This window comes from Colossoma macropomum, unplaced genomic scaffold, assembly GCF_904425465.1.
Source record: "Colossoma macropomum unplaced genomic scaffold, Colossoma_macropomum, whole genome shotgun sequence".
NCBI classification, from domain to species: domain Eukaryota; kingdom Metazoa; phylum Chordata; class Actinopteri; order Characiformes; family Serrasalmidae; genus Colossoma; species Colossoma macropomum.
In genome coordinates this window covers 18,101,361-18,125,142 of record NW_023494789.1, presented here as the reverse complement: position 1 = coordinate 18,125,142, position 23,782 = coordinate 18,101,361, and the positions used below count along the sequence as shown (strand labels likewise).

General features: G+C 40.4%; 1 protein-coding gene across 1 annotated transcript in view; it reads left to right on the top strand.

Moving 5' to 3' along the window:
- crocc2 (ciliary rootlet coiled-coil, rootletin family member 2) overlaps positions 1-23,782 on the top strand; it is an 89,893-nt gene that overhangs the window by 25,311 nt on the left and 40,800 nt on the right. The window contains exons 4-15 of the mRNA XM_036570394.1: positions 3,233-3,400; positions 3,556-3,639; positions 4,398-4,504; positions 6,692-6,836; positions 7,536-7,642; positions 10,820-11,026; positions 13,435-13,531; positions 13,873-13,962; positions 15,053-15,214; positions 16,269-16,468; positions 18,416-18,598; positions 19,203-19,347. Coding sequence (XP_036426287.1) covers positions 3,233-3,400; positions 3,556-3,639; positions 4,398-4,504; positions 6,692-6,836; positions 7,536-7,642; positions 10,820-11,026; positions 13,435-13,531; positions 13,873-13,962; positions 15,053-15,214; positions 16,269-16,468; positions 18,416-18,598; positions 19,203-19,347 — 1,695 coding nt within the window. The remainder of the gene's footprint in view (positions 1-3,232; positions 3,401-3,555; positions 3,640-4,397; positions 4,505-6,691; positions 6,837-7,535; positions 7,643-10,819; positions 11,027-13,434; positions 13,532-13,872; positions 13,963-15,052; positions 15,215-16,268; positions 16,469-18,415; positions 18,599-19,202; positions 19,348-23,782) is intronic.

Here is a 23,782-nt window from a genome sequence, read left to right as displayed (position 1 = left end):
GCTGTCAAATGGAAATAGAGAAACCACCTCATATCATGCCTTTTAACACTCCATGAAGCTGAAGTCAGCTTCTTTTTTGCCAGCTGCTTGTTCGAATTTTCTTGTTCCACCTTAAATGGTGCAGCAGTTACCTTCTGAACTCCTGCACCATTTAAGGTAGAACGGGAAACGCCAAACAAGAAGCTGGTGAATGTCCTGAGAAAATGTTCTCAGAAAATGTTACAAGCATTAAAATAATAATTAGGATATTTTGAGAGCCTAAATCAGTTTATCAGGGGGTCAGCAGTAATATTAAGAGTCTATACTGAATTAGACTGAGTTTGTAGAGCTTTTCAAATCAAGATATGTACAGAACAGAAAGATCTATTGTGTTTCAGTGAGAATCAGATGAAGAACATATATGTGCAGGGAAACCTGCTTCTTTTGTTCTGACTTCTTTTCATCTGCCCTCGGTCGAACATGGAAATACGCTACCACGCTGGCAAAGCGCGCTTAAGGAGGCTGCCAGTCTAATGACGACAATTCAGTGCGCAGTAGCATTAGCTTACATGTAGCAATATTAACTTTTCGACTATTTAATGACCTTGTAATTCAGAGGATCCAGGAATATTCAAGAGAAGAATATTCACAGGACAAAACGTATTGGGTTAGCTTATCACTCACAAACATGTCCACTACTAAAGAGATTATTAGTTTGGTTGTCCCTCAAAAGAGCTCAGTGATGCTGAAATCAATAACTGATTAATCACATTGGTTTGTCAGTCTACTCAGGCTTTAGCAGGAACTTTGTTAAGAAGCCATTAATTGAGGACCTCTATAGAGTTTATCCAACAAGCATTGCTGCTATGTGCTGATAATTGTATTTGTATAACCTTGCTGACAGTTTAGTGTCAAAACGTATAACAGCCATACCTGTTTGCTCTATGGAAATCCACACACTTTATCTGGGTTAATTTATGTGCTGACACTCATTTTAATATGAATAAATAACATTACAAGACAAATTGATGTTAAGATCACTTAGCTTTTCTCAAAGGAATCTTGGGGCATTGCTTTACATTTATTGATAATTGCTAAAATATCTATTGTACAAGTCATTGACTCCTCCTCAGCATATAAAGTTGCACCAACTGGTTCCAGTGTTAGCTTAGTGTTGGCTCATCTGAAGGAGTAGACTTGTTTTTTAAATGTAGACCTGAATATCACTACCACTTCAACATGCAGTAGCTAAAATATTTCCTTGGTCCATTTGTATTCTCCACCATTTATGTTTGAATGGAATATCCAAAGTAAAGGCAATTTATTTTTAAGCACTTTGATTCAGATATACTCCTCTTTGTGTTTCTAAATTCTAATTTGTGCTACTGAATATTTCGGTCTATTGGCACAAGTGCAATAGATGCTACCTGGTGGCCTGAGCTGAAAGTTTGAGGGACATATGCTGCCTTCAAGTCCTAGTCAGAAGTTCCTGCTTAAGACTTCAGAGGTCGTAAGTAAGGCTTGATTTGTGTGCAAGTGGTTTGGGTTGGAAACAAAATAGATGCGCTGGAAATAATGTTTTTAGTTTACTTTTGTTTTTAATGTCATTCAAGAGAGTCCTTGTATTTTGCTTTACTGCATCAAAATGAAGAGCAGAGGATGCATATGACATGAATAATGTTTTCATCCAATTAGAAGCATCACATGATGTGCTTGTTTTGTATTTTCGCATCTGATTTTGATTTTAACCTGCAGTGTTAATGTGTGACTGCTTAATAACTGAAATATAATCAGTTTATCAGCAGTTGTCACTGCTTTTTTGTCAACACAACCCAAACTCAGAAACCCGGGGCTCATTGAAGAATCTGGCTTCCCACTGTTGTGGTGGGACATTTTGACAGTGTGGTGGCATTCATGTGCACTCATCTTGTAACTACCGTATTTCCAACACGACTTGAAAGCAGCAATACCAACAGTAATTAAAGGAGGTGGGACTTTTGCAGTCAATACCTCACTGTCATAATTTATAATGTGTGTACATTATATATTATCGTCATATTAGTTCTCCAATGATTTATAGTATGTACTGAATAATAATAAGCCAGCAGTTTAAGGGATTAATGAATGTTCTTTTTATATTCTGAGATGTTTAAAATGTATCCTTTGTCAATCATGTGGTCCATCATGCCACATCAGGACAAATTCTGAGATTTGTGTTGCTTTCTCTGTTTATATACATACATATGCATGTGTGTCTTTCTATTTGTTCATGTGTTTTTGTTCCCACACCTTGGGCTCATGGGGGCTGACATGACCTCATAATCAGAATGTATGGGGACAGCCATGAGCAATTCTAGGCTAAATGTGGGTGGCAATGTAGACTTATTTGGGTGGGAAGAAACTCTTCCAACTCCTCATGAAACCAGAAGGTATCAAATTAGGGGACAATAGCATGCTCATCATCACTGACCGACGGGACACCAAGCCTGTCGTTAGCCCATGGATGTAACATAAGTTAGCATGCCTGAAAAGTCCCCAGAATTCTCCAGTGAAGCATGTAGATGTGAGTCACGAGTGCAACACATTACATACTAAATAAATGTTACCTCTTATAATTGGAAGAACAGTTTGATTATCTAGTGATAGTGTTTCACTAGCTGGCTTGTTTTGCTTGAGTTATTGATTACTCCAGACATTTAAAGGGCACAGACTAAAGGAATTTGGGGCAGGTTTTAGAGGGGGTGTGTCTATCCAATCTGCTACTCTGCCTGATTTGCACCACATATGCGCTGCTACACTGTCACGTATCCGTACACAGCATTGTGTTTTACGATGCTGCGAGATCTGTATGCTTTTTTGTGTATCTTTTTATTGTGCCACACTATTTATGAGTAGAAACTGTTTCACAGCCTTTGTAGTGCACACTACATGGGGAGTAGGGAGTCATTTGAGATTGACCCTATTGTAGTGCCAATACAGGCTAATAATGCTATCATATACAGAGCAAAACCGCTCAGGTAGACAATCAATTACAGAGTGTACCCTTGTTAGTACCGCAATTCAGGACCAAAAGCTGAACAAGTTGTCCCCAGACATGTATTCCAGTTTCAGGATCATGTCTGGCCTCCATGAGACTACCCACACCTTTTTTACTTACCCATATCAGTGTGTGAATGCACCTGTGTGCAAACATGTATGTATATAACCATATGTGTGTGTGTATGTCTGTTTGTCTATGTGTGTGTCCTTGCAGCTAGAACAGATGCTGGCAGGACAGTCTGGAGACTCAGATCAGGAGAGTGTGTATGGCGGTGAGCAGCAGAGGCTGCGGGATGAGAACCGGGCGTACAGGCTCAAGCTGCAGGCCTTCCAGGACAGCCAGCATAGACAGGCCCAGCTGGTACACAAACTACAGGCCAAGGTCCAGCAGCACTTCTACTTTTTCTGCTCTATGGCCACCCACACTTCTCTGTAGTTGAGGGATTGCAGAGTAATAGATGTAAAAGAGCCACAGGCTGTTTACAGTTGTGTTCATTATCAATGATTCTGTCAGTTGATGTGATTCCTATATGGTAGGTTCTTCAATATAAGAAGAGATGTGGAGAGCTGGAGCAGCAGGTACTGGAGAAGACTTCAGAGTTGGAGAAACTGCGTCTGTCAGTATGTGGACCTAAAGCTAAAAAATTCTCTCAGGTCATTAAACAAAGACAGAGGATTGGTACTGTTCCAGTGGGGGGGCTTTTTGTTGGGCTCTAAAAGCTTAATATGCTGCTGTGCAAAACCTTAAAAACTTAAAACTTTACAGAAGAGATGGAAAACCACCAGCCTGATCACAGAATGCTGCGGTTTGTCATGATAAAACATTTTTGCCTGAACTTTCAGTTCAGTGTGATATGACGGTGGAAGCAGATCTGTCCCACTTCAGAATGCTCAGTAATGTTGGCCTACATTTTACAATGCACGTGATTATAAGGTACATCAACCTTATTTGTTATGTATGGCAATAAAGAGCTGGCTTAACAAATCATCTGCCTAAAAGCAATGTGGTTTAGTACTAATATCAAGAAGATGAGCTTTTTCTCTAGGTATGTTAAAAACTGATGAAGCTTCATGGCAAATAAGTTAGTGTTATATCCAAGTTAGAGCAAAGCTTTCCTGGCCAGCTAACTGCTCTCACACAGTTTTATGCATGAGTTGCCTTTTGAAATAACACAAAGAATAAAACAGTAACATAAAGGAAGTGCCCCCACAAAGCCCTAACCCAAGTCACACCACTGGACACCATTGACACCATGTTTTCTTGTCATGGAAGCCCCACAGTGACAGTTCACCTTTAGCCATAACACCGTTGTATTGTGGTGCCTTTTGTAAGACCTCATCTTTTTGTTCATGTGTGTTTGTATGTGTGTGTGACGTAGCTGCAATCTCACCTGGACTCCTCTGCACATCGGCTCCAGCTTTCAGAGCAGGAGCACAGCCTGGATACCCAGAGCAAACTTGCCCAACTGGAAGAGGAGAGGAGGAGGTGAGCAAGAAGCACACTTAAGGCATTTTCACACTTGTCCTAAATACTTGAGTCTGCAACCAGGAACAATTCTGGGCTCGTTTAGGGAAGGGGCTCATTATCGCTGGTTCGCTTTCACACACGAGATTTCCATCCAAACCATGGAGCAATTGTGCATTTCAAGACATCACTTTTCTGCATGCAGGTTTGCAAAATGGTCATCCGTCAGCCTTTTTTTTTTTATTATTATTATTTACAGTAACCTTGCACCAGTCCTATGAAAGTGTGGTGTGGTTTTATTAGGCATATACTTATACATAATAGTGAGAACATGGGGAACTATCAAATGGCTATACACAGCAATCCTTTCCACGCCATCACGAAACAGGAAAGGGAAGTGATGCGAAAAGTCAAAGCATGTTACAAAAGGAACAAATCCTGCAACCCCACACGCAACACAGGGATTGGATAGCTTTCACATGTGCAGTGAACCAGACCAGAGTTCAGTGGAAGCAAATCCTGGACCACTGATTTCAGGAGGACCAGAGGTCAATTCACTGGACTGTTCCTGGGCCCGAATACAGCTTTCACACTTGACCAAATGTACCAAACTCACAGAGCAAGCGCTTCTGTGTTGGGAAAAAACTCTAGTATGAAAATGGCCTTAAAATATTGGAGAGTTAGAGAGAGAGAGAGAGAGAGAGAGAGAGCGAGAGAGAGAGAGAGAGAAAGAGAGAGAGAGAGAGAGAGAGAGAGAAATACAGAGGGAGAGGCAGAAGAAGAGAGAGAGACATTTAGAAAGAAGGTGAGAGGCAAAACGAGGTAACGGGGCACGAGAAAGAGAGAGCAACTGTCTCAGGGAAATGTTCAAAACAACTGTCCAGAAAGTGAGTGGGGAGTCTGTGTTTGGAGCAGCCGAATAGTCATAAATTCAGGAAAATGAGAATGAGAAGCCTCACTGATAAACTGTCTTCTGTTTTTCTTCCTCTCTTTTTCACTGAGAGACAAAGCATGAGCAGTGTTTAGCAGGGATGTAAGGAGAACCAAAGCATTTTTATTCCTCTACTAGCCTGTTCCCATACTACATGCAAGAAACCTTAAGGGGAGAAAGAACATTGGGCATCCAATTTGTCAGGCTTAGTTCGTGGGGCCCTGTCCTCCTCTGCCAGCGCGTGGTAAAGCCGGCCTGAGCTCCCCGTGCCAGCCTTTAAAGAGAGGTGATTTACTGTGCTGCTTGCCTTTAATTGAAGCAATTACAGCAAATGCTGGCCTGCCTGCCTGCCAGGCTCTTGCCACTTTTACTGCCTTGCTTGCAGAACCATTGTCAGGGCCTGCTGCACAGCTCCCAGGCTTAGCACAGCCAGTCCTACTCCATTGCTACAAGGTTTAGCAAAGCCAGTCCTAACGTACAGCTCTGAGGGTTAGCTATCCGGTCATACTGCACAGCTCTGGCCAGTCTTACAACACAGCTTTGGGGCTTAGCAGAGTCAGTCTTAGTGCACAGCATCAAGGCTTAGGAAAGCCAGTTCTACTGCATAGCTCTAAGGCTTAGCAAAGCCATTCTTACTATACAGCTCTGAGTCTTAGCAAACTCAGGGCTACTACACAGCCCTAAGGCTTCGCTAAGCCATCCCTACGATACAGCCTAGAGGCTTAGCAAAGTCAGTCCTATTATACTGCTCCAAAGCTTAGCAAAGCCAGGCTTACTGCACATCTCTGAGGATTAGCAAAGCCAGTCCAGGCGCAAGCAACAATTTGCATTATCGCTCTTTTTTGTAAGAAGATTTTCATGGGTCCTTTCTCTCTCTCTCTCTCCCTCTCTTTTTGACACACACACTATTCATTCTCTTCTTCTCTTACATGCTACTTCACTGGCGCCGGCCGCTGTTCGGAACTGGGCGTCGACTGCCACGGATGATGTAAACATTGTTGTAAATGACTTGACGAGCAAATCTGCTGGCAATTAGGCCAGAGTTGACATGGACTTTGTAAAACTGTCACGCTCGTTCCCCTCCGTAAGCGTGGCTGGCACAGCTAGATGTGAGGCAGGCCTTTACGAGCTTATAAATGTAGGAGTGATATTGAGGGGTGGGGGTGTAGCAGGACTGGGTTTGCTGGAGCGATCCCAAAAAAGCGTTTGGGTACGGCTTTAACAGGTGAAGGTGCCAACCTGGCAGAAGTTCTGAAATGGCTCCATGTGTTCCGCAGGTGCTCCGGCCTGAGCAAGGTCAACGCGCTGCTCCGAGAACAACTGGAGCAGGCCAACGAAGCCAACCAGGCTCTTGCAGAGAGCCTCCACAAGGCCCAGGAGGAGGCAGAGCAGAGAGACACGCGACTGAGGAGGGAACAGGAGGTGAGAGAGAGGGGGAGAGAGAGAGGAAGGAGAAATCTGCTCTGTATGTTTTTATCCAAATCCACAGTTCAAGGAAAATCTTTCCTCAATCCAACCCAATGAAACTCAACTCTGGAACTTGTGGAATTCTACCCTGGTCCCTGTTTTGTCAGTCTGGACACTGTCTTTGTTTTAAATCATTGTTGTGATTTTCTCAGCTGTTGTTTCCTGTGAAAACATTCCAGTCGTTTGGAAAAAAAAGAGAGAGAGCAAGAGAGAGAGAGAATTCATTGCAGTGAGCAAACATCTGGCAAGATTAAGTAGTCCTTGTTGCATTCAGCCACGTACAGTCAGGAAAAGTGTATTTTACTGTACACGTGTGTGTGCTTTTGAGTGGGTGGGTGTGTGCATGGGTCTATAAGAGAACAAGGAAGGAACAGAGAAAGAGAGAATGAATGCCTCAGCTTTTACATGTGAGCATGTGTTAGCATATGCAAGTATGTGCTTGTGCATTTATTAATTTATACGAGTCCATATGAATATCACAGAATATTAGTATGGGAGGTGGCGCAGCAGCTTAAATATAATCTATTGCTGGCCCCATCATGACTTCCAGTACTAAATCTGCTGACCATATGATGATCGCCCAACAAACCTATCCACCCTTTCATTCCACCAAGCCCTCACCCCCACTCATGATTCCCTGTTTATCTCCCCCAGATGAATGCCTCTAGGCTTGGCCATGAGCAGGCTCGTGTCAGAGCCCTTTGGCGCCAGGCCGCTTCACTGCGCAGCACCTTTACCCAGCTCAGGGCCTTTGCTGACAGGTAAGTGTGGCATGCTGCCAGAAATAGCCTGTCACTGTGGTTCAGGCCCCATCCCTGCTTCCTAGACACCCCCCCAGCTTGGCCTGTGATCAAAGCCGAGCAGGTCGCCGGGGTCTCCCGCCTCCCGTCCTCGCTGGGTCCTCCTGGGAGAAGTGATGGTTGGAGCGCCCCTTGGGCCAGCGCTCGGCCATCCATCAGAGTGGAGCTAGATGAGGACTTGGCTTGCATTGTGTGTAAACGCTGTGATCATTGTTGAGTAATTTGCCATAATGCGGATTACTCAACACATGGTCGAGAATGTTCAAGGCCTTTATTCAGACACGACAGTGTTCAAAGAGCTTGGTCCCTGGTCACGATATGGAGCCTAATAGCTTCAACCATCTGGCTCTCCTCAGCTACAAACATGATTTCTTGAGAATGTGCTGAACCTAAGAGTTTTTAGTCTTTAGGTACTTAAAGATGGCAGTGGCAATGACCTTTTGAAATGCCTCCCTTCCCTGCTTTCCTTCTTAGTTAACGGCCATTGGTTGTTGTGATGTAATCATGAGCAGGTCAACCAGGGAAAGGCACTGCCTGTGAACAAACCTAAAAGTAGATAGGCTAGCATTAATATTGGTTATCAACAGTATGGTACAAATTAGTCTTGCAGGACCAAACGTGATCGCGTAACAAGAATACACATCTGGGGACAACTTACTAACCCTCCTGTTAGCTTTAAATTTACTCACTTTGACCCCAGTGATTTAAACCTCTGGGAAGGAGCAAAGTTCTTGTGGGAATTATGTTTTCCCTTCCTCCATGTTGTGCAAACTATCAGTGGTTCTTACATTAATACAGGTATGGTTATGTTAGGTTAGGGTCCTAAAGCAGAAGGAACAAGCTAGGTAGCGAACAACTGTTGTTAGCTAACAGGTCTATTTTTCCCCTTGCAAGATATAATGTTTATTTTTTTGGAATGTAATTTGTTCTGTGCACACACAACACATCTACATGCTAAATTGAAGTTTTTGGGGGGCTTTTCAGTCATGCTAGCTTACATTAAATCCATGAGCTAACAACAGGCTTGTTGTCTGTTGGACAGTGCTGGCGAGCACACCATCGCCCCCTACTTTGAGCTCTGCCTTATGAAGCATTGACTTGGTTTAGAAATTTAATGCCCAGTTTGTTCCCACACATATTTAGCCTAATATTTCCCACAGTTGTCCCCATATCTTCTTGTTACAATATCACCTCTAGCACCATGAGACTAGTTAGAAATAGTAGCGAGCTACCTAGCTAAACCAGCTAGCTACAACATTTAGCAAGATTAGCAAAATTGGTACCTAACCAGCATTAGCAAGTTTGCTAATGTTACCTAATGAAAATATGCTACCAGATTTAAGCCATGCCCCTGCTTCATGCTTATATCGTGGCTTGTGAATTAAATCCTTTTTTAACCCTGCTTTGGAACTAAGCCAGTGAAAAGACATTACTTGTCTACACTCGTAGAAGATCGAAATAACACATGATAAAATAACAGATTATACAACCCCATTTCCAAAAAGGTTGGGACCCTGTCAAAAAGGTAAATAAAAACAAAATGCAATGATGTGCAAATCATTTAAATCCTATATTTCATTGAAAATAGTACAAATACAATAGATCAAATGTTAAAACTGAGAAATTGTATTGTTTTTTGAAAAATATATGACCATTTAGAATTTGATGCCAACAACACGTTTCAAAGAAGTTGGGACAAGGGCATGTTTACCGCTGTGTTTCATCACCTCTACTTTTACCCGCACTCTGTAAGCGTTTGGGAACTGAGGAGACCAATTGCTGTAGTTTTGAAAGTGAAATGTTTTCTATTCTTGTTTGATATAGGATTTCAACTGCTCAACAGTTCGGGATCTCCTTTGTCGTATTTTTCATTTCATAATGCACCAAATGTTTTCAGTGGGTGACAGGTCTGGACTGCAGGCAGGCCAGTTTAGCGCCCAAATTCTTTTAATACAGAACAATGCTGTTATAATACATGCAGAATGTGGTTTGACATTGTCTTGCTGAAATAAACAAGGCCTTCCCTGAAAAAGACGTTGTCTGGATGGCAGCATATGTTGCCAAAACATGTATCTATTGTTCAGCATTAATGATGCCTTCACAGAAATGCACATCATCCATGCCATGTGCACTAATGCACCCCTATACGATCATGAATACTGGCTTTTGAACTGTGCACTGATAGCAAGCTGAGTGGTCTTTAGCCTGGAGGACACAGTGTCCATGATTTCCAAAATGAATTTCAAATTTTGATTTGTCAGACCACAGGACACTTTTCCATATCACTTCAGTCAATTTTAAATAAGCTCTGGCCCAGAGAAGGTGGCAGTGTTTCTGGATCCCGTTTATATATGGTTTCTTCTTTGCGTTTTAGAGTTTTAAGTTGCATTTGTGAATGCAGCGACAAACTGTTTTCACAGACAGTAGTTTTCAGAAGTGTTCCTGAGCCCATGCAGTGATTTCATCTACAGAATCATGTCTGTTTTTGATGCAGTGCTGCCTGAGGGCCCAAAGATCATGGCTAACAAATACTGCTTTTTGGCTTTGTCCCTTGCATACAGAGATTTTTCCAGATTCTCTGAATCTTTTAATGATATTATGAACTATAGAAGCAAAAGTTCTTTGCTTTTTTACATTGAGAAACATTATTCTTGAATTGTTGCACTATTTGCCAGCGCAGTCTTTCACAGAGTGGTGAACCCCTTCCTCATCTTTACACCTGAAAGACACAGCCTCTCTGGGACGCTTTTTTATACCCAATCATGTTACTGCCCTGTTGCCAATCAACCACCAGGTGTTTTTTTTAGCATTACACAACTTTACAAGGCTTTTGTTGCCCCAGTCCCCACTTTTTAAAACATGTTGTTGGCATCACATTCAAAATATTAAAAAAATAAATAAATATAATTTCTCAGTTTCAACATTTGATATGTTGTCTTTGTAGTATTTTCCATGAAATATAGGGTTTAAATTATTTACATTGCATTTTGTTTTTTTATTTAGATTTTAGATTTCTTTTTTGGAAATGGGGTTGTAGTTTATCACACCTTTATGTAATTTAATATTTATTGCTCTCTAAAGAGATGGGATTGCCCTGTCCTGATGCTGTCATGTAACTGTGTATAACCATAACTGCAGGAGTCTGGCTGACATGCGTGGAGAGTGTGTGGCTGCTAGCCGACGACTGCATACAGCCTGCATGAATCTGCAGACTGGCACGAGTGAGCACAGTGCCCCTGCTGGCCTGGAGGTCTCAGCGCTGGAGAGGCAGCTGAGAGACAAACTGAGGGAAGCCATGCAGCTTCAGGGCCGCTTCGATGCAGAGAAAGTGGAGCTCAACTCCAGGTCCGTTTATCTTATTTATTTGCCACTATGGACATACATTTTTCAGTTAGATGATATATAGCCAATGACATAGTGATATGATACAAATTTGCTGTTTAGACTTGAATTGTTGTGTTCATAGGATTATAACGTGCCAGATATTTCACATGCGTATCCCAAAGTTACCTGAAAACCATAGTGCTGAAGTTCATTGTCTTGAATTATTGAACACTAACATATCCTAGATGAGTCATTGAGCATTGTTCTGAGTACTCGTGCACTGAAGACTGCCTCAGGTGCTATCCAACCCAGTGACAGGAAAAGAGAGAAAGCGGTAGAGTTCGATAGCGAGTCTGTATTCGTTTCAGTGAGAAGCTGAGCAGTATCCTGTTCATCCTGAAATTATTCTGTCATGTTATATGTCAGTGACCTTGTTTGATGTTTTCTGTTGGGATCAGATCCATAGAACTGACTGAGCCCTTTGATGAATTTAGTCATTGCACCTCGACTCTCTTAGATCTTTCCGTCAGTGACAGTTCTACAATGAGCAGAGAGCAGAGATCACACTCCTCTATGACATATGACCCCTTCACTGATTGTAATTGCAGAGGGGGAAAAGGCTGAAGATGAATAGGGATCAGATGAGAGCTCTATGGGGAGGCATAAATGTGCCATACTTTCACCTTTGCTTAATACACTCAGACAGAGAAACCATCTGCATGACTTTGAATTACAAAACTGCATCAATTTGACGTTGCATGAACCCTTGCCAGTAAAATGTCACCTTGTCGTTATTAGGCATTCAGCCTACCATATGTGTCTAAATCTCAGACAAAATTCATGAGATTTGAGAATACCTACTGTTATTGGTTCACTACTTCGAAGTGCTTGCGCCTTTAGTAGCTGGTTTGATTTGTTATACCTGTCTAATAATCTCTGATAACGGCACATGTAGTGTTTTACTTAAAACGAAGTAAGAAGAACGAAGTAACTTAAATTATATTTGTAACATTGGTATTTATGCGTTCAGTGTGCAAAGTGCCAACTGTTTCTCTAAACTAAGCAAATACACATCTTATCATCAATGACTACACAGGGGTGGAAAATGCTTGAGCATTGTGCTTCAAAACTATACTTAAGTATTACTGTGGAAGATTTTTACTTTACCTGAGCAGTATTTAAACTGAATACTTGAGAACTGTTTCTCAGTTAAAAATGGTACATTTACTCCCTACATTTCCATTCAGACCTCTGCAAATCTCAAAGATCAAGAGATTTTTCTGTGCATTTCATTTGAAAAAAAAATCTTATGCAGAATGAAATAAAACCCACCAATGTACTAATTAACCACACACTGCAGTATCACACACCACCAAACAAACAAAGCTTTTAACATATTTGTTAGATCATTTAATTTTTACTTTAATATACAATACTATGCAAATGTTAGAGATGATCTGTCATTTATTTAAAAAAATAAAAATAAAAAAGCGGCTGTTAAGTACATGCTATTTATATATTTACACAGAAGCCTCAACAACAAAAATTAATACCAATCTTTACAGTATTTAATGTGTCCACCATTTGCCTTGATTACAGTTTCCAGTCTTTCAAAGAAATCTGCTGGGATGTTTATCCACACCGCCAAAATTCAGTATTAACAGTTGGTTGCATTTTCTGCATCTTGTGATTCAAATAATCCCAAAAACACATTTAGTAATGTTGAGGTGTGGACTTTGGACCATTAACACTAAACACAATTTGGTGCAACACATGCTGCCTTTTAGATGCTGTCCTTTTCAGGGACACCCATTCTTATTTCAACTTGACACCAAGCCACATTCTGCAGGTGCTGGCTGCATAATCACAGAGTGCGAGTGCCAGACTGGCCTGCCTGCAGTGAAGACCTGTCTGCCACTGAAAATAGGTGTCTTTTTAAGTTCAAAATACAACAAAGGACCTGTATGGTTGGCCAGCTGAAGACTTATATAACAAAAGAATGGGAAAAATTCAGCCTTCGAAACTAGATCAATTTGTGTCTTCAGTCCCAAAACTTTTAATAAGTGCTGTTAAAATCAAAGGTGATGTAATGTTTTGAGGCATGACATTTGTAATGAGTGTATAATTACAAACAACATTTAGCATTTCATATACTCAAATACTACATATTTAGCCACTAAGTTCTTCATAGGTAGTACTGCACATACCTAGTAGTATTTATATGTCCTATATATGTACAAAGTATGCAACAGAGTACTTTATAGGTATCTTTTAAATACTAGGTAATTACTGTAAGTACTGTAAAATAAAAAGGTACCATAATATCTCTGTACTTTTCACACCCCTATAACTCTGTTCATGTGCCTGGTTGGATGGGTGTGTATGTGAAAATGTATGTGATTTTGTTTTATTTATGAATGTGTTTGTAGAATCCTGGAACTGACAGACATGGTGAAACATCTAAGAGCTCAGAACAGTGAGAAAGAGAGCACTCTGGCAGCCTTGCAGAACTGTCTGGACAGGATGGTGAGTGGGACTTTGGGGTATGAGTTTGGGGGCACTGTTCAAGAGGGGAGTTATAGTTTGAAATCCATGTTCTTGATGAACTCCATAGGCTCCTCTGTCTGTTGTCTGGAGGCCCTGCTCTATTCTGTTGTGTATCAGAGCTGGTCCAGAGATGCTGCTCTTTGACCTGAATGCTTCCTTTGATTACATTTTAGAATTTCCCATTTTTGTTTTGTAAAGTAGTTGTTAAATGAGTGTGTCGCTTTATCAAGTGTGTTATGGCTTCTGTATTATTAATGTTTTGTTTTCTTTTAATTCTTTCTCCCTTTCCTTCTCTGTTTCTGTTTTGCTTTCCTGTGCAGGAAGTGAGTCAGGCTGAAGACAGAGCTGAGAAGGATACCTTATGTAGTGAGATTAGCAGCCTGCAGCAGATTCTTCACAGCATCTGCCAGGTCAAACACGCATAATCATGGGCAGCTCCAGCCCCAGAACAACATTTTAGGACAGGCTATTTGTCGTGGGCGGGCTGGGCACCACGAAAGGAGGGGGATGGGGGGACAGTTCGGGATACATTTTGTGCATTTCCCACAGGCTATAGCTGATTGCTGACAATGGTGCAGTCATCATTTTACCTAATCCAACGGTTACAATAATAAAATTGTCTGCACAGCTATGAGAATGCAGGCTTCACATAAACCCAACCAACCCCTCATAACTGAGTTCAAATCAGACAGCTTAGATGTAAGTTATGTGGCAGAATTGAGGAAAGATGACAGCAACAAATTTGAAAACCTAAAATGTCAAATATCCTAAGCTATAGATTGCCCTGCAGCGGCCATGAAAAATGTTTATGGATTATTTATATCTTACCTTTCAAGGTTTGATATGCAGAAGCTTTGACATATTTAGAGCTGTTTAAAAAAGAACATTTTAAGTATCGCACTGACGAAATGGGTAGAAAATGCACACTACTTTGTCAGGGTATCAGGCCTTGTTTTCACAGGTCTCCCAGGAACATCTATTGACATATTTGGAGCTTGAAATTCAAAACATATTAACGGAAATGCTGCACACTTCTCAAGAACTGAGATTAAAAGGCTTAATGATGGATCACCATGGTTGCTAAGCAGTGATTAGAGGGCTAAGTTGGGGTTGCACTATTTCACACTTACGTCATTAATGACTTCATGATTTTGATTGAACACAATGATGGACAACACAGGAAACAAAATAAATGTGTATATCGTTAAAAGCATCTGTAATTCAAATATTTTAAATTTAATATCAGCAAGTGCCAACACGTTTTTGTAATATGTCAACCAAGCTCTGACAGAGGGGCTTGACTTCTCCTCCTGATCATGGGTCAGTTAGTTAGTGCTTCAGACATGAGCAGTAATGTGTCTGCGGACCTTTAAGTTTTGAAGGTGAACTGGACATCCAGAAATATCTGGATGAGCATGTTGGGTTGACAGAGAGATAATTTAAAAGTCTCCTTATTTAATCATAGTCAATCTGCCTCTTTCTCTCTGATATACTTCACAGGCTGTCCATGAAGATGGGGGCAGTAGCAGCTCAGACAGCCCAGCTGAAGAGCTGCCCTCTCCAGTTCTTCCTGCCTCCTCTCTCAGTCTTTCATCTCCTCAGCGTGATAGCATTCTGCTAGTTGTACGAAGGGCTCTGTCCCAGCGACAGGCACAAATTCAGGTCAGCAAGACTTGTCACAGACATATTCTTTGTGAATTTCTTTTAGCTGTCAATTACACTATACAACCATTTTTTTGACAAAAGTTCTAAGTATATAAGTAAATGTGGGGCATGGAGCACCAGCCTCAGATTCCCATTCTTGGCTGACAGGAGTGGAACCCAATGTGATCTTCTGCTGTTGTAGCTCATCCACCTCATGGCTCAACATGATACTTTTCTGATCCTTATGGTACTTTCCTGATGTCGTGATGCTTTTCTGATCTCCACTGTTGTAAAGAATGATTATTTGAGTTACCATATTCTTCCTAACAGCTCAAAAAACATTCAATTCAAGCCATTCACCTCAGACTTCTGTCAACAACATCCTCTTAAGGAATTTCCTCCCACAGAACTGCTGCTCACTTTTTATAAGCTCTAGAGATTGTTGTGTGTGAGAATCACAGCAGATCAGCAGTTTTTGAAACACTCAAACCACTATTAGCCATTCTATGGTCAAACTCATTCAATTCACATTTTTCCCCATTCTGTCATTTGATGTGAACATTAACTAAAGCTCTTAACCCCTGTCTGCATGATTTTATGCATTGCACTGCTGCCACATGATGCTGATTGGATAATTGCATGACTGAGTAGGTGTACAAGTGTTTCTAATAGAGAGGACGGTGAGGGTTTGACCTAAGTGGGCATCAAGCTAATGATTTTTGCATTAATTTTTTAAGACAAAAAAAAAAAAAACTGTGTTTGATTATAACTTCAGTTACAGCCAAATTGACAGATATTTGATTGGCAGATGCTTGAAGTTTATTTGTGTGAAAACAACAGGCAACAAAGACAATAAGATTTTGTGTTTTACTCTTGGTGCTTATACTTTGTAGGCTTAATGAGCACCCTGATATGAAACATATTGGCCTGAAACAGCTGACATTTTTGGCAAGGTGTAGCAGCAACATACAACTCCAATCATGGACCTCTGGTTATGGCTTCTGATTAACATGGGACTAAATGGAATAGATTTGATTCCATTGAGATATTGATTGCGGTCCCTCCACTGCAGGGGTTACAAGTGCGCCTGGAGGCCACGCTGGAGCAGGCTACCACACTGCGGGATCAGCTGCAGGAAGAAGAGGCCGAACGCAAGCAGCTGGAACAGAGGATACAGCAACTGCAGCAGAAGCACCATTGTGCCGAGAAGGCCGAGGAGGAGAGCAGCAGAGATGCCCAGAGATACCGTACCTCGCTGGGCATCATCACCAGGTACACTGTAATCTAGATGTCTGCTAACAGGACTACACTTCCTTACAAATTACAAATGGTCATAAAAATGAATGAGAGGCATGTTAACAATCAGTTGTAACTTGCTTTGACTTGTTTTGAAGGACACAGCAGATTTACTGGCTTTAAGAGAGTTTCTGCAGGGGAGTTGACACAGTCTGTACCTCTCTTGAGACTTATCATCTGACAATAGCCTCAGCTCCACACTCTCAGCTGGTCTTGTAACCACTAAAGCCTTGCACATAGCAGTTCACTCAGTCATCCATTCCAGGGGTAATCTGTGCGGGAGGAATGGGGGGCAGGGGAGAATAACAGGCTAAAATATAAATAACGAAAAAAGCATTAATTAGGACAAATCATGGGTCTTACAAAACAGCAAAAGTTCTAGAACTTCTAAAGAGTGCAATAACACTTTTACTGGCCAGTGGAAAGCAATGTTTGTTTATTTCAGTTCAAGCTTTCTTTGTCTTCTGCTGGAAGCTTTTCCTCTTTCTTTGGTAACACTTGCAGATTAAGCCAATGCTAGTGACTGTAAGGCTTCAGAGAAACACAGTTTGTCACATTCTTTTTTCTTTAGTGAGTTTAGGTCACCAAACACTATTTTAATGTGAATTAGAATGGTATATTGATGTGTCAATTGCTATTTTTTTTTTTAGAATTATCACCTGGTAAAGATTTTGCAAAGGCAACCTCAGTCCTAAAACAATTAGCATGTAATTTAGCACTGTCCCATTTCTGTCCCCACCAGTCATAAATGTACAGTTTTTGTTGCATTTCCCTGTGACCTGATGTGTGTTTGGACGGTCCTCGTGCAAAGTCTGAAAATTGTTATGTCAACAAATCATAACAAAATGGTTTACACATAAGAGAATGTACTGACCAGTTATACTGCATATAACAATTAATTAACATGGATGTATTTACGATTTCAGTACTATTCAGATGGGATTAGTTTTTTTAGGAAGGTGGGGTAATGCAGTTTTACGACAGGATTTCTTTAATTTTATGACCAATTTGCATGGGATAACAAATCTTAGTATAAATTACAGAGATGTAAAGCCTCCTTTTCCGCAGTATATGATTGCATTTTTACGTGAGATTAATATAACTTTGGGTTATTTGGAATAGTAGAAAGTCTTACTTTGGAAAAGTAAAAGTCTCTGCCATATTTAGCCCTATTTAGTGAGTCAGTTTCTTAGCGACTTTAGCCCCATCTGAATGTGCCATGTCAGTCATTTTATGGACTGTGCACTCCTGCATCAGTAAAGATTCTGGTGCTTTTTACCTTCTACAAAACCAACCGCAGAAATAACCCCAGGTTATATATTCATCCACTGTGAATGGACATGTCACTACAGCACTATCATTTTCTGTGGAAAGGAGTTTCTTAATCATGGAAGCAGTCTAAGAAGCACTTATTTGTGTTCTCCTAGGCTAAAATGAAGTTGATATGTACTGTCCTCCTCAAGTGTGCAACTCACAATATTAAAATGTAAAATTAAAAAAACTTCTAATTTTATGCAGTGATTTAAGCGGTTGACTGTTGGCTATGACTTCCCAAGCTAATGGTGATGGTAATGACACAGTGTTATCACTTAAGACAGAACAACAGATGGTTTGGGTAAACGGAATAATGGCTAAATGATTTGATGTTTTCTACTTGTTTCTGAAGCAAAGGCAGTGTATAAATCAAGTAGTCGCTCCAATCCCTGTTTTTTTATCGGTGTGAGTTGTGCGAATTGGTCATCAACATTACAGATATCCTGTGGTAAAATTACATTACCCCACCTCCCTATGTTAAACCTATCAATTCGGAATAGAGCTGTACTCTGCCATTCATGGATGGTGGTATGAATTGTCTGAATGCACCATGATTATGAACTGTCCATTCATGTGTCTCCGACACCTCCTGTCTCTTTCTTGCTCCAGTGAGAAAGATGAGCTGAAAAAACAGCTTTCTGCCCTGCAACACCAGCTGGACCATGAGCATGCAGAGTTGGAGCGTCTGCGCAGCTCCTCTCTGGACATCCAGAGGCAGAGGGACCTCCTCCGGCAGCAGAGGGAGGACTTAGAGCGGCAGCTGGCTCGGGAGCGCTCCGAGGCCGAGAAGGGGTATGCTGTTGCGCAACCTGAACTAACCCCCACTTCAACCTCCCCTCTGGCCTCTGTTTGTTTTTCCATCTTTTTTTTGTTTACAATAAAACAACAGTCAATATCACAAACACATGTTGTCCTCAAAGAAGCCTCACATTTAGCCAAGATAGCGTTGTTTACAGAAGCCATTGAACATGGAGATAACTTTATTTTACTAGTCCTGGGGTAATGACCTTAACATAGTGTTTTGTGACTTTTGTGGTTTCCGGTGTCAGTGACACAGTTCAGGGGGATCTGTGGGGTAAATGCTCTGTAGAAAACCGTCAAAATGTTTATGAAGGAGATCTGAACTTTGCTCTCCACGCTGTTGCCTTTCTGACTAGAGGAAGCAATAGGCACTCATGCTGTGTTTACAGCAACCCCTCTTTCTTGTGTATCTCTGGGTGCGGAAGTGGATGTGAGTGTGTGTGTGTGTGTGGATGTTTGTCCATGTTTGTGTTTGTTTGCCTACATTTACATGCGGGTTGGCTCTGGCTGCACTTCAACATTTTGGGCTGTATTGTATTACTGAGCATGCAGTCATGTGCTGATGGATGTGTGTGTGTGTGTGTGTTTTCTGTAGACACAGGACTATTGAACAACTGGAGGCCAAACACTCAGATGTGCGTAAAGAGCTGGTTACAGTAAAGGAGGCCCTGAGTCAGCTCACACTACAGAAAGACGTTCTAGAGGATGAGAACAGCAGCCTTGCAAAGGCTCTCTCTAAGGTAAGTTAACATAAGTTAAAATAAGATGTAACATACTACAACCTCATTTCCAAAAAAGTTGGGGCGCCATGCAGAATGTAAATAAAAATATAATGCAATGATGTGCAAATCTTTTAAACCATATTTTAAAAGGAAACTACTACAAAGACAACAAATAAGATGTTAAAACTGAGATATTTGATTGTTTATTTTTAAATATTTGCCCATTTTGAATTTGATGCCAACAACATGTTCCAAAAAAGTTGGGACAGTGTCATGTTTACCACTGTGTTTCATCACCTCTTCTTTTAACAACACTCTGTAAGCGTTTGGGAACTGAGGTGACCAATTGCTGTAGTTTTGAAAGTGAAATGTTTTCCCGTTCTTGTTTGATATAGGATTTCAGCTGCTCAACAGTTCGGGGGCTCATTTATCGTATTTTTCATTTTATAATGTGCCAAATGTTTTCAGTGGGTGACAGATCTGGACTGCAGGCAGGCCAGTTTAGCACCCAGACTTTTAATATGGAGCCATGCTGTTGCAATACATGCAGAATGTGGTTTGGCATTGTCTTGCTGAAATAAACAAGGCCTTCCCTGAAAAAGACGTTATCTGGATGGCAGCATATGTTGCCAAAACCTGTTTATATTGTTTATCATAAATGGTGCCTTCACAGATGTGCACGTCACCCATACCATGCACACAAATGCACTCCTATACCATCATGAATACTGGCTTTTGAACTGTGCACTGATAACAAGCTGAGTGGTCTTTAGCCTGGAGGACATAGTGTCCATGATTTCCAAAAATAATTTCAAATGTTGATTTGTTGGACCACAGGACACTTTTCTACTTCCCCTCAGTCCATTTGAAATGAGCTCGGGCCCAGAGAAGGCAGCAGTGTTTCTAGATCCTGTTTATATATGGTTTCTTCTTTGTGTTTTAGAGTTTTAATCTGCATTTGTAGATGCAGCGACAAAGTGTTTTCACAGAAAGTGGTTTTCAGAAGTGTTTCTGAACCCATGCAGTGATTTCCACTACAGAATCATGTCTGTTTTTAACGTAGTACTGCCTGAGGGCCCAAAGATCATGGCCAGCAAATACTGTTTTTTGGCTTTGTCCCTTGCATACAGAGATTTCTCCAGATTCTCTGAATCTTTTAATGATTTTATGTACTGTAGATGATGAAAAGCAAAAGTTCTTTGCCATTTTATGTTGAGTAACATTATTCTTGAATTGTTGCAATATTTGCTCTCTTTCACAGAGTGGTGAACCCCTCCTCATCTTAACTTCTGAAAGACACAGCCTCTCTGGGATGCTCTGTTTACACCCAATCATGTTACTGACCTGTCGCCAATCAACCACCATGTGGTTTTTTTAGCATTACTTTCCCAGCCTTTTGTTTCCCCCGTCCCAAATTTTTTTGGAATGTGTTGTTGGCAACAAATTCAAAATAGGCACATATTTTTTTAAAAAACAATAAGATCTCTCAGTTTCAACATCTAATATATCATCTTTGTACTATTTTCAATGAAATATAGGATTTAAATGATTTGCACATCAGAAGGATGAGTGGCTTAGAAAATGTGTGTGTGTGGGTGTGCATTTTATATACATTTTGCACAACGTCCCAAATTTTTTGGAAATGGGGTTATATATAAAATGTGTCATATCCTTTGTTAAACTCAGCAAATAAACAGTAATTCTGCATTAAAATGTGTGGTAGTGTATTCTCCGTAGAGGATGTTAATTTATTTTTACTTAGAAAATCAACAAAACATATAGTATGACCAGGGATGCCCAAACATTTGCATACTACTGTGTACTGAAACACCTTAACGCCTTAGTCTAAGATTAAAGCCTACATTATTTTGACTAAATTAGCTACCATTATTGAATCATGTGAATCCCTTCATTGATCAAAACACCCACAGACACTCATCTGGAACATCTGACTTTGCTCAGCTCAAAGACAATATTGCAAGCCTTAACAAACAATAAAACAACTACAAACTATACTGTGTAGCCCTAACACATACACGCGTGTTAGGGCTGCATCATATTTAAATCTTTTTTTTTATTTCTTTTTGTAGGTCTATATAGAAATGAAATATATAGCCTATATATCATCATTATGTAGCTATTAACGTTTCATTAGTTGTATTTTGCACAGTGCACATTAATGAATGACAAATTAGTTAGATTTCTGTTAAATTACACATCATACAAAAGACAAATTCGAGTCTGTTGGCACTGTTGGTACTGCGCATTCCACCAAACCCAGATTCATCAAGCATGATTCATCACTCCAGAGAACATTTCCACTGCTCTGGAGTCCGGTGGTGGCATGCTTTGTGACACTCCAGCTTGTCATTGTGCATAGTGATCTTAGGCTTTTGCAGCTAGAAACCCATTTTATGAAGCTCCCAACACACTGTTCATGTGCTGATGTTGCTTGCAGAGACAGTTTGGAACTCTGTAGTGAGTGATGCAACAGAGAATATGTCATTTTTATGCACTACGCACTTTAGCAATTGGTGGCTCCACTCTGTGAGTATGCATGGTCTACCACTTCAGCTGAGCTGCATTCCATTTAATAATGATAATAGCACTTATAGATGTCTGGGGCAGATCTAGCAGGGCACAATTTTCCCAAACTGAGTTGTTGCAAAGGTGCCATGTTTAAAGTCACTGAGCTCTTCAGTATGATTCATTCTCCTACCAGTGTTTGTCTATGGAGATTGCATGGCTGTGTGCTTGAATTTATATACCTGTTGAAACACCTGAACTCAGTAATTAGGAGGGATGTCCACATACTTTTTGCTGTATCGTGTATTTCTTCTTCTCATCACTGTGATGTCAACGAAGATATCAACAAAGTTTATCAAACATTGCATGTCCATATTGTGCAGGCCTAGAACACATAAACACACACACACATACCCATACTTGCTCATCCATACACTCACAAGCATACAATAGTCAAGAGACTACACTTCATTTATTTATTTTTTTGTCAAGTAACAGTTATTTATTTCTGAGGAAATTAAAAACATTATTAAAAATGTAGAGAAATTGTGCATGCCCTGGTAGATCACCAAATCTGTCACCATCAAACAAATGGTACTTAAAGCTTTCATCTTTAAGAAATTGGCGAAAACTGCTTCAGTGCTTACACTGTAAGAAGACAACTCAACACTATGGGTCTGAAAGAGTGTGTAGCTGTTGAGAAGCAGTTACTGAGAAAAGGAAATAAGAAAATTTGCAAATCAAGTGAAGGAGCTACTGGTGTTCTCAAAACAATGGGTTTAGAGTCCAGATCCAAACATCACTGAATGTGTCTGGAATTACTGGAATCGCAAGAAGCAAAAAATGCACTCAACTTCTAAGGCTGAACTTTTGAGGTGTAGAAAAATTTCCTGCAGATTTCTTTGAAAAGCTGAGAGCAAGTCTCCTAAAAAGAATGGTAGTTGTAAAAAAGGTAAAGTGTGGACTAAATACTAAAGATTCTATATTATTTTTAGTTTCTGGGGCTTCTGTGTAAGTTTCTGTTAAATATATGCTAAGAAATGAACAAAGGTTGTTCATAATGGCTCGTAATGGCTGTTTTGACTGGAAATTAAATAAATAAAGATCTTTGATCTGATTTTTTGCAGAGTACTGTACATACTGACACACACACACACACCCATGCATGCTGACTGACTTGCTTGCTCATCTACTGTCTGACTGACTCAAGACCATTATCCACACTAACACATGTTCTCAGTTTGGATTAGAACTGTTCTCACCTGTGTTCTCCCACTGTAAAATACACTCATAAGTCATAAAACTGTGTTTATGCAGATTTTTATGCATTATTTATCCACTGAGTAAATAGCGTTTTTTTTCTCCTGTCAAAATGCCAGCTTCGTTGCTGAATTACTGGAAGCAGTGTTTACTTTGACCTTGAATTGGCTATGCAGCTCCTACTTATTTGCAGTGTTTGATGTTTTCCACGCAAGAATGCATCTGTAAAATTTTTCATCACAGAGATTTGCAACGGCAACCCATATAACTCAGGGTAACGTGGGGTTACGAGCCTTGTGAAATGTCATTGTAAAATTCTGTTAGTTTGGAAAATACTGAATGCTGGTAAGTCAGCTGTGAGCACATTTAGAGTGTATGTAGAATTAGTAAATGCTTATTATTGATTTAATCAGAGAAACAATAAAACACAACTAGTGTCTGAGCTAAATTCTTATTGGTTTGTGTTCATGTTCAAAAGATAGTTGATGTGTTTTACATATCAAATAAATGCAGCTCTGAGAAACAGTGTTATTAACAAAGAAGAGCAGATTAAGTTGCATGGCACAGAAGAGCTTTGAAATGGGGTACATTTAAAAGATAATTCCCAAATACAGTGGACCCTGTCCATTTTACCTATGACCATAACAGATCTACAGAGGATGCCACA